General features: G+C 32.7%; 1 protein-coding gene across 1 annotated transcript; it reads right to left on the bottom strand.

Moving 5' to 3' along the window:
* Nucleotides 1–265: 265 nt before the first annotated feature.
* LOC127720258 (octopamine receptor 1-like) lies at nucleotides 266–11,834 on the bottom strand. Its single transcript, XM_052226750.1, has 2 exons — nucleotides 11,021–11,834; nucleotides 266–1,063 (listed from the first exon to the last, which is right to left on the bottom strand). Exons 1-2 carry the CDS (start codon nucleotides 11,430–11,432, stop codon nucleotides 342–344), a joined length of 1,134 nt encoding a protein of 377 aa, XP_052082710.1. The 5' UTR covers nucleotides 11,433–11,834; the 3' UTR covers nucleotides 266–341.
* Between the last annotated feature and the right edge of the window lie 222 nt (nucleotides 11,835–12,056).

A 12,056-nucleotide genomic window follows, 5' to 3' on the forward strand; every position in this document is an offset into this window, starting at 1 on the left:
ATTTAAAATGATTTCCAAAATTTTATAACAGTCAATTTCAATCAAAGCCATTACAGTATTTTCATGCCATTACAAAAGTACTGGCTTCTGGGCTGGTGATACCCTCGGGGACTAACAGTCCATCAGCAAAGGTATCAGCCCAGTGATAGAAATAACATAAACGGTACCAGTTTTACTACACATTTCGACAATTTATGTCTCTTCAGTGATGCTCGAGGCCAAAATATTTGAAAATCAAAATCCTATAATATGAAAAATACAAGAATTTAAATATAATATATATATATTCAACAAATGGATAAATATTATAAAATAAATGCTTTTCACGAAAATGCAGTAAATTATAACTTTTCTTTACTACAGCATCGACATCGACAAAACAGATCTCTGAATCCCTTTCCAATTCTTTTGTTGATAATTCCATATATCACAGGATTCATACAGCTGTTTGAATATCCTATCAGAAGTGTAGCTAAATGGAAATCGTTCGAGACTGCATTCGGAGCATAAATTCCGATAAGCATGCTTATACAAAATGGAAACCAAGAAATGAAAAAGCACACTACACAAATTGCTAACGCAAGTGCAAGTCGAATATCTTCTGCTTTCACTTTATTACTGGGCAGTTTACTAAGCCTCTTTTTCACATCGTTGGTTTCCGTATTTGAATCGGACATCTCCACTTGAACATCGACCATATCAACGTTTTTACGTTCTTTTTTATTTTCTGTTTCTCGTTTCTCTTTTTTGTCTTTTTCTGTCTTAGTTTGGACTTCTGTGTCACTAGAAGATTCCTGAATTGAAATATTTTTGCTTATTGCCATACTTGACCTTGATGAACGGGCTGTTCGTTTCTTACTTGCTTGCACTGCCGTAAAAATTAGTACGTTACATATAGCCATGACTGTAAGAGGTATACCAAAACACACGCCTATCATAAAAAATGCGTATGATGGTGATTTAGGCCATAAACAAAAACAATAAAATTGTTCCTCAATGTAACCATATTCTGCCCAACCGAACAATGGAGGCGTTGAAATAATTATGGATATACTGGTACAGGCTGAAAATAAAATAATGAAATATTGAAATATTGAAAGCAAGATTACAGGACATACGTCATCATTAAAAGTTAACACGTGCATTTGTATGAAAATAACACTGTATAAAGCTCATGAATCCGAAGCTATTCCTTCTTACAAATGTACGAACGCTCAAACCAGGGATGTATAAATACGTAAAAACGTTAGAAGCTTTATGACCAATAAGGAACCCAAAAAGACAAACTTGAAATACATGTATATCTTATTCCTATATTTTTTGAGTGATTGACATGTTATATTTTTATTCAAATGAGTAAGGCATGTAAAATAAATGTAACTATAAATAAAAGGATATTTTGGTTATACATCAATTGATTAGACAGCAAACAACCAACACAAAAACAAAACACATCTAGAGGTCAACATACAAAACTACCAATGACTTTATCGGATTATTAGGGAAAAGTGTGTAACAAAATTAATTACTCAACACAATATGTATCAATTATCGAGTTTACTTATATTGATATCGTACAATATCAGCAGCGAGGTACTTGTGAACCTTTTGATGAGTGAGATCGGCAAACGAACTAAAAAGCTTCACATGGTGTCGAGCGGCTGATATTTAACGATATATTTACGCAGAAAACCCGATTGTCTGCTTATATCATACTATTTCCGGTCTTCCCCTAAAAAGTCTCATGCTTGGTTGTCCTACCGAATTCAGCTGCTTGATGAGTATCGATTATCAGGATATCTACAAATTGATATCACAAAGTATCAGCCGCGAGTCACAATATGAAGTTGTTTGTCGAGTGAGCGTAGTGAAGGAGTTCAAAAAGGCTTCATATTGAGTCGGAGGGAGAAGCTGATGTTTTACAATATCAATATGCATACAACCAGATAATCGATTTATCGGATTGTATTTGTGTATTTGCATGATAGAAACAAGTGTTTTTCTTTGTTTCACCGGCAAACCGGAAGATGACGCGATAAGATCGGGTCAAACTTATCAACGTCGGTTTATTCATTCATTGTGACGTGGGTGATATGTCCGGGTCAAAGTTAGAAAGGCCAGGTCAACTTATTTGACGTCACAAAGCCCTGATATGCAATTTTATGAGTATGGTGAAATAGGTACAGGGAAGTACGATACTCTTAACTAAACATTACAATACCTACTCCTAAAAGGTGCATTTGTTCTGGGTTTGGCTCCCACATATTGTGTTAAAATACATTTCACTCTTAAATGGACTGTAGTAGACCGGTTTCCCGTTCGTAGTATTTCAGTCTAAGTAAAAAGTAAAATAACGAAAATACCGAACTCCAATAAAAATTCAATACGGAAAGTCCATTAACAAATGGAAAAAATCAAAAGCTCAAACACATCAAACGAATGGATAAAACAAAGACGCAACTTCGATAACGGCAGGTAATTAGGAAAGGACAACTTTCACTAAGTCTTGTTATACGTTTCAACTTTATATCCTTTTAAAATCCAACTTACAGTTTGAAGTAAAATTGTCTAAAATTTTACTGTAGTCTTTATATTGACTCGTATAATGGTTATTGAATGTAGACATCTCGTCATTTATTCGCGTGGACATTATAGAAACAACAAAAACAAAAACAAACCGAATAACATCCATCAGGGGGGATTAAATTTCCAATCCTTCTTCCACAATTATTGTTAGTGGGATGGAGATAACGATTTCCACAAGATAAACCTTAATTTTAAGCTTTAAAGTACTTGTTCAACTTGGTGTTAAAATTAACCATGAAAAGGATTAAAGCACTTAGTTATTTGCTATAATCATACCTAAAGTAACCGAAGGCCAATTGTCCAACGTGACCTGCTATATACGAGATTAAGGGATAATTATGATTATGTGAGTCAGGAAATTTTGTGCTTATTATATTTTGTATTTATCTATGTTACTCAAATGTAGTGCGACATATTTTTAAAGGTATTAAACTAAATACATATTTCAAACTTGAAAAGTATATAACAATCTCACTTTGATATTCAAGAAAAGAGCCGCGAAACGATGGCGAATGCCTTGTACATTTTACGTTTAGAAAGATGGACTATTGGTGTAATAAAAAGCATGAGTGACTTTTGATAAAAGATTATGTATGTACGTCTATGTAATATTGGCCGCTAGGCTTGAAAATCCAAGTAATCAGTGGATCAATTGCACATCAAAATCAATTGATTGATACAAAAAAAAATGTCCTGGGGCGGGATGTTACAGGAATATTATATATCAATTAAAATCAAGAAACATCTTATAGAAATACAGCTAAAACTCTATTTGAGATTGTATTTATTGTTTTTCAGGCACACATTCAATCTTGTCAATCGATGTAAACTTTTACTACACCATGTAAAATTCGTAATAGTGATTCCAACTTCCCTCCAACAGCAATGGCCAGCGTTAAATATCATTTTGATTGTGGGGATACATGTAAAATTGTCTTGTTTTTTTTTCAAAAATCGTTATATTCATTATTTAGACTCTTTATTTTCTAATGATTTTGAACCTGACACTAAAAATAATACGAGTGAAAGTGGCCATAACCTCTGTATGTTTTGGACTTGAAGATTGGGTGGTGGAGGAAGGGGTAAAAGTACTCTCAGTTATGGTAGCTATACTGACTGACTTTAAAAACGCAACACTCATTTTGTTGATTATTTTTCCCACATCATGTTTGATTCTCATACAACTACTATTAATGCTTACCATACTGCTTTCTCTAAAGAAAAAATCAACATCTGACTAACCTGTGGTTATTGAACATACCGGATTTTTGAAGTCGCACGAATTTCGTAAAGCGAAATTTGGAACCCATAAAAGATTTTTTCAGTTCGTTTTGCTTCGTGAAACAGTTCTTTTAATCCTTGGCCACACTTAAATCAGTTAAAAAATGTTGCATCTCCATATTGCCAAGACTGAGGAATAAAAAACTGAATCAGCCCATAAGAATACTGCAAACAAGAAAACGTGAACGTGCTGCAACCATATACAGTTTGACTTCAGAAACCCGTCTTACTGTCCTTCCGACATCGATACAGGTAGACAGGAATTGTTGCTTACCATCAATGACCAGATCATCATGTAGTGACAATGCAACGTCAATAGAATTTGATTACGCAACGTCATTTGCGAGACATGTTTACGGCCGCAATGTCAACTGCTTATCAAATTGTCGAATGCCATTGCACACAGATTCATGTCATAAACGTTTTCCATAACCTGAACTGCCAAAGAATCCACTGAAGAAAAACATTTAAAGCCCTGAAGTTTCAGCCGCATAATTGCCAAAACCCATTGTAATGGGTGGAACAAACGCATATTCAGAAGGTGTAAAACAGAACCCAAAACATGTGGAACAGAATTGGTTGATCTTTCTGACCATCATTTTGGCGTTTGTTACAGGCAGTCATTGCTTTTGACAGTGCCACATTCATTCAAAAATTTAAAAAGAATAATCTAGTGTTGCGTTTCTAAAGACGGTCAGTATATAACTTGACTGTTCTAATTATTTAAATCTATTAGTATTTTTTTTTATAATAAAACGAGTGTAACAAATAAAAATTCAATGATTGTAATTTAGGTACTCGCAAGTGTCGTAAGGTTAAACCAGCCATAATTTATTGACTGGCAAACAATTTACACATATCTAAAATTATATCTATGGTTTGCTTTTGCTGTATCACAGGCCTCTACAATAACTTTAACCAGTAGGACAAGTACATACCAAAATTTACTTGTCCGAATGAAATTGTAACTTGTCCAAAAAAAAATCTTAATAATAACCTTTTTTGCATTTTAAGTTGATTCAAGGAACAAAATGAATTAAAACAATAGAACAGAATTTGATTTATATCGTTTGAAATACCATTCAAAAATATGAGCCGAATACAACTGAATCTAGTCATGTCACAGGACTTAGGTTCTAGTTCATCATTGCCAAAGTCTCATCAGATTCTGCACATGAGGCACCGTCTGATAGGCCTGTCAATGTACACTCATTGGATTTGTATCCTGGTTTTTTAAGTTGAAAAAAGTTTATTCAAATGCAATCAATAAAAAAAAGAAGATGAGGTATGATTGCCAATGAGACAACTCTCTGCAAGAGACCAAATGACACAGAAATTAACAACTATAGGTCACCGTATTGCAAGTATTGTTTTTTCTCTACATATGATCAAATATGATTTTGTGAATTTAATGTTAAATAATTTTTCATTTTTATTTAAAAAATGTTTTTGTTAAAAAAATTACCGGTATGGTATTTATTATAAAGCAACAGAATAAGGTAGGAAAAACAGGTACTGATTTGTCTTGGTCCCGAAATGTCTGCTGTGAAATGTCTCCTGCATTGCCAAACTGTTTATTAATCATGTCTATTAAATATGTCTCCTACGGTGCCAAACTGTCTATTAAACTTGGAGCAAATGCTTCTGAGCTGGTGACGAACTGTCTTGTAAAGTTACCTTATCTACAAAGCGCATCGCTGATTCGGATCAGTAAGACTGGTTTCTGAGAATAGTATGCATTTTACCTGTTAAAAAGTACCTGACAAAGAACCAGTTTGAAATTATCCATGTCTTGTTTTCATCTTCTTTTCTTGTTTTTTGTTTATAATTACTTTGTTCATAAAAGTTGGATTAAATTTATTTTCTGCAGAATAATTTTATTTGTCTCGTAGGACAAGCTTTATATATCTTTTACTTGTCCGACCCTTTTTCCCTGTGGTACCGGACAATCGGACAAGCGTTATTGTCGAGCCCTGTATCATCTAACAAAATGACGATTTAGTAAATATTTTCTCGTTTATTGTTTTTTTATGATCCGTGAGAATGTAAATATTCCATAAAAAATTAATTGTGTCACAATATTTTTCTTGAAATTTAATCCTTTTACAGATATCCTATCTAGTCTACATGACTTGCACGCTATAAACTTGTATTGTTCTTTAAAAATGATTTTGATCTGAATTTAGGGAGGATTGCATATTCTTATGTAAATGTTTGTTCTAGCGATCATTCATCTGAGACTACATACAAAAAGCTATACCTGTGTATAATATAGGCCGTTTTTTGTTGTATGTTGTCTCAATAAGATCTATGCAACATCTTCTTTATTCATATCGCACGCATCGCTATAAGAATGAATTGGGTAAAGACAGATGGTCAAATGAAATGTTTACATCCGGCAGTAAAACCCATGCTAAGTAGGGCGTCTATTTGGCCATGTTGGCTATGCGGGATGTATGAATACGCAGTAACGCCCTATCGGAATGGTGACCTGAACTATCGTAACCTTATATTAGGAAGGTACCACGTTTTTTGTGCTTTAAGTACCTTTGCGAGAATCCTCTCAGAGGTATGCATGTGACCTGTAGCAAGGGAAAACCCGCCTTAATCAACGTAGCCTCTTTTCTGGAGGTTAGACCTTTTATCCCGGTGGATTCGCTTTATAGAACATATCTATCCTACATATCAATGGGTGTGTTAAATGTCAAAAGAAATATTTGGTTCATAGTTTAGTGTTTTGTCTTAGAAATCAAACAATCACTCAAATATCTGTTCGTAGTCTTCATGAAACGGACAAAAGTTCCGTCGCATATACAGTATAAAGTATTAAATTATATGCCAATGAGACAACTCTCCATCCAAGTCAAAAGTAAACCATTACGTTACAAACATTTGTCATGACTTAATACGTCTTAGCTTTCCAATTGCCAGTTATTTCACAGCCCCACCCCATTTTTTAAAACTGTAACTCGTAGGTTGATTTTCTGTTAAACACGTATCCTATGTTACATGTAGCCGTGGTTAACCTGTTATACTTTCTGCAGGACGTGTATTGTCTGTTTACATTACACTTGTTTCATTTTTTTGTAATTTCACCTCAAATCTTAAAACACAGACACATTAAAGTAAGTGGTTTGCTCTGTATTGATTATGGTTGTAATCAAATTAATGCTTTTTTAAAAAAAAATATGCTATATTCTTATTTTTTCCAAATTTGATCCGTCGAACAAAAAATAAATACCTTCGGGTTAGGGTGAAATACAATGCATAGATTAGTACTGTAGAAAATAGATAGGAATATATTCAGAGACTGATATTTATATTTGATTCATAAAAGCTTAATTTAAAATACAAATTTAGACCGTGGTATGAAGTATTCATGTACATGTACCAATTCCTAATAAAATCTCCAATTATCTTCTTTTGTTCAATATTTTATCTCAACAGAGTTATTGTACAACTTGATTTCGTCAAAAATACGCATGGAATATTTTCTTCTAGACGTTAAGAAATATCAATCAACAAAACAACTATTCTCATTGTTGAAAGCCTTATGTTTGCCTATAATTGCTTACACCCACTTCATTTGAACTTTGGTGGATAGTTGTCTCATTGGCAATCATACCACATCTCCTTGTTTTTTATATTAAAAAGTCCTGCTTTTCCCCCCTAAATACAATATGTATATTGAACCACATATCATACATTGCTCTCCCATTGAATTAAAACCTGTACCAAAAATAAAACACTTGAAGAATGTGTTTTTATGTTTGATGGGATTGATTGTACAAATTAATTAGTTTAAAATAATTGGAATAGTAGTCCATTTTATTTTAATTTTATTAAATCAGTTTTAAATATTTTTGTATCACGCTCAATTTATGATAAATATATATCCGAAATTTAAAAATTAGAATTAAGTGAATCGCACCAGAAAAAAACCATTGAATAATTACAGCAATTAGTTTCTGAAATACCATTGATTACTTATAATTGCAGCAAAATCTGAATAAGCATTGTAAGAAAGAACACTTACACATTACTTTTAAAAATGAGGAACAAGAAGTTTTATAAATCGAAAATGATTTTAATTGTCCAGTGCTTGTTACATTGTTGTACTTTGGTTATTTTTAGAATCACAATTAAAATATATACACTGAAAAAAACTATCAAGGTTAAGAGTTTTAAACATGTCTGTAGGTCCTCAACCATTGACTCTTTTGACTTAATTGTTCTTCAAATTTCATTTTCTAGTGATTCATTTATAAAAAAGATTATTTATTTCTCTATACAACTTGATAGTTTACTTTAACTAAACCCCATTTCATTCAGAATGCGGGAGTAATTGTTTTACTCCGCCTCCCTCTCGCGTTTCTCATACTCTGTCACTCCCAGTTTTGTTATTCCATTGGAACCGTTTCTGTTGCGTTGAATATCCTTTGGAGTTGATTGAAATGAATAAAAAGCACTTTTTACGATTTAACTTAGTGCTTGTAATGTATCCCCAGACAGTCGAGTTGTTGCATCTTTATTTATTTTATAGACAGGTGTAGCTTTGTCACAATTCTTTTAAACATTATCTTTGCAAATAAGACTATATACAATTTACTCTCCACATATTTCCGTTAATCATGTCCCTCCCAGGATTAGACTACGGAGATATGTGTCAACTATTAGAATTATAAAAAAAAGACAAACTCCTGGCAAGTTTTGACATCATCACAACATACTCAAAGCATCAAGTGTCTTACTTTTAGAAAACAAATAGTTCTTCTTGTACAAGTTTATGGATTCCCATCGGGATAGGAGTTTACTTTATAAAACCTACGATGAAAATTCACATTCAACGTTAATTTAATTTTCTGATTATACCCTTATGTATGTTTGAATTATATTTTGTAAATACCCCACTTCATATGCCGGTTTTATTGGCTCAAGGATTTTGGACGCTAGACACCAATGTCAATATAGGTATGGGTTTCAAAAGATTGTTGATTTATTAGGTATATATTTATTTTTACGGGTGACAACATATGATAGATAAATTTGACAAAGTGGAATGATAATAAGACATTTAAACGCTTCTGACAAAAATGATCTTTGAAGAGTCAACATTGTTAGATAATGATGTCCTTGTAATTCTCAACGACATGTGTTTATTGTCAAGGGATCAATGAAAATGTCTTTTGAATTTAATATTGAACACCCTCAGCGAAATTTCCGTTGAAAAGTAGTATTTAAAAAAAGTTCAAACTAACGTATTGATTAAATCCTATTCATATTGGAACTATATGTACTAAGTGTGTTTGTTAGTCCGTCCAGGCAAAACCACAGCCTTGTCGATAAAATACAGCCATCAAAAATACATCATGAACAAAAATTTATCAAATTCATGTTGTCAAGACCAGAGGTCGAAGTCCAAGATGTTGTCATATGTCCATGGAAAAATCTTACTTAATCGCTTTATCCAGCTTGTCAATCTTAAGCATTACTAGTATTACTTCTGTTGATGTCAAAATATGCAATTGTTCGGAGCATAACATTTTTTTGGCTTTATTTGCACTTCACTGAATGGACAATACTCATCAATGTCGATGTCCATTACTCTTATAACAGAAGATAATCAACTTTTCAAATTAATTTTCAATGTCACATATTAAACTAAGGTCAAAGGTCCTGGTCAACACGATGCAGACTGAATGGCTTTATCAATACTATCCAAACTGGGTCACTCTGCATATAACTACTATAAAGGTTGAACGAGCTGTAATATTGTGATGATGTGAGAGGGTAAATGGCAATTCTAGATACTACTTAACATTTATTACATAATCCTTAAAATGATTTGTGATCTGTTAATATTATTCCAAGCTGTCTTTTGTGAAGACTATTATACATGTTTATGCCTCTAGGTGTCTTTTAGTTGTTTTTGTCGTTCGATTACATGCATACCGCATTCATCCTTTTATTGATGGAATTGAAAGTGGTGATGCGGTTTGCGTTTATTCTTAATCATATGTAATGCTATGGATTTAAAACATGTTATTTTTAAAAGTATTTCATTGCGTTCGTTCCTGCAATATGGATTCATATAAATTCGGGGTAAACGTACTTACCAATACCTACACCACAGTAAACAGTTTGGGAACAGTCACCCAAATGGGATATTTACATGTACTATGCAAAAATAAGATTGATCGATCTTCCGAATTTAAAGGCTTTAATAGGGATGAATCTAGCAACGTTTTCAGTTTCTGGAAAAAATTTACTAACCAAAATTTGCAACTACATGTATATGCCCTTTTGAATACTCTCGATTAAATCTAAAATTAAGATTTTTGGGACAGTAAATTTATTTCAAATCTGGGCTATTAACATGATTATATCTCATTTGGGTGACTTAATCCAAACTGATAAATAAGGAAGGACATAAAATCAAAATGTTATAAATCAAAACAATCCTATTCAACATGGTTGTATTATGGTAATGCAAACATTTTATTATGCTTCTTTGTAACACTTTATCTCAACGCCTCTTTTATATTTACAAATAAAACTTGTATATTGGTCTATTTAATTATTACGTTATAGATGAACATATTATATAACTTTGACAACCCGGACTTAATATTTGTAAGTCTAATTTAAGCTATTGCTATTAAAGAATGAACACGGAACATGCATAACATATGCAATCTTAAATAAGGAAGAATTGTTTACTATTCTAAATCTGTCATGTGCTTTATGCAATATAAAATTTGTGATAGAATAGAAATGCTCACTGTTTCTTCTTGTCTTTTGAATTTGATAAAATAATTAAAAATAAACAGTCGAAGACAACCTTCTTTTCCCTTTTCCTTAAAGGTGTTTTTGATAAGGTTAATGTGGCATTTTCGTGTCTTGCGTTCGATCGCAAGGGCCAGAATGTGTAGTGTTTCGTGCAAACGGTAGAAAAACACCATCCAGGTCTTTTCTTGCTTTTGATATCACATTTTTGATTTTTCACATTCTTCCCTGTACATATACGTATATATGTATCCCTCCCGTATGAACCCCATAAGTATTACAATCATACTATCAGTATGATAGATAGATAGATATATATATATGTACCCCTCCCCTACGACCCCATAATCATTACAATTATACTAACCTATTATCATCATGATAGATCTTTTGGTTGTATATATTGTTGGAAACCTGAAAGGTCTACAGACTATTACATATCTGTTTATACTAATGTTACACAACGAAAGAACACTTTGAACTAAAGTGAACATATTAAAAAATCCAAAAACTTGGCATGCCTGTGACGACAGTGGCCATCTTCCTAAAGCAAGCGCTACTACAGTCGTTGGCATATTCAGAACGGATACTAACCAATCAGCACTATTTAGACACAGAATGAAAGCATTGGAGATCGTCCGAAGTTTACGTGTCCGATAAACTATAATCCACATACAAGTGTTACCAATTATTGCAGTAATGCACACGAAAATTAGAAATATTTCAGCAATTACGGTCCCAGCTACATTTCTCTCGCTGTTTGTCACCGTGGTATTCATCTTCTATAAGTTGATTAATAAAATATCAGTGGACGAAAGATATTAAAACCACATCTGTATCTTGGGATGAATTTCAATCTACTTATTTACATAACTAAAGATATTACATCCATTAGTAATAAAATTGTAATTTTCACGTCGTTCATATCTGAAAAAAATTTGCAACGCTCTGTTAAACTCGAATGTTAAACATTGTTGATTTTTAAATAGTATTGTTACCTAGGAATATATATTTTAAAGTATACGTGAATACATTACACAAAACTGAACGAAAAAAGTGTATCCGTCTGAAGGAAACTTATCCATTTTAAAGATCCATTGGACAGAAAATATCGACTTATTCACAACTAATACACAAGTATTATGACACTGTCGTGTTGAGTGTGTAAACTTTTTAAACGGAACCACGTATGACAAAAGAAGGATAGTTAATTAAAGGGTATATAAGCTACTTTAAATCGAAATCATTTTAATCAGTTCGATTTAAATTTCATGTTACAATCAGATCCCTCTTATCGTGAGAACAATCTTGATACTAGTTAATACCGTCCAGGGTGGTTCTCGGGGCTGATAATAAAGCTTACTCGAGCAATGAAACATAAACAGTGTCTTTTGAAGCGACTC

The sequence above is a fragment of the Mytilus californianus genome, unplaced genomic scaffold, assembly GCF_021869535.1.
Source record: "Mytilus californianus isolate M0D057914Y unplaced genomic scaffold, xbMytCali1.0.p SCAF_11, whole genome shotgun sequence".
NCBI classification, from domain to species: domain Eukaryota; kingdom Metazoa; phylum Mollusca; class Bivalvia; order Mytilida; family Mytilidae; genus Mytilus; species Mytilus californianus.

What these genes read in the sequence shown, in the direction of transcription:
- LOC127720258 (XM_052226750.1), bottom strand. Translation starts at nt 11,432, where the DNA reads ATGAATACCACGGTGACAAACAGCGAGAGAAATGTAGCTGGGACCGTA. An exon ending in ATCTATCATGATGATAATAG is followed by an intron (nt 1,064 to 11,020) that starts GTTAGTATAATT and finishes TTTTATTTTCAG; the next exon opens with CCTGTACCAGTATATCCATA.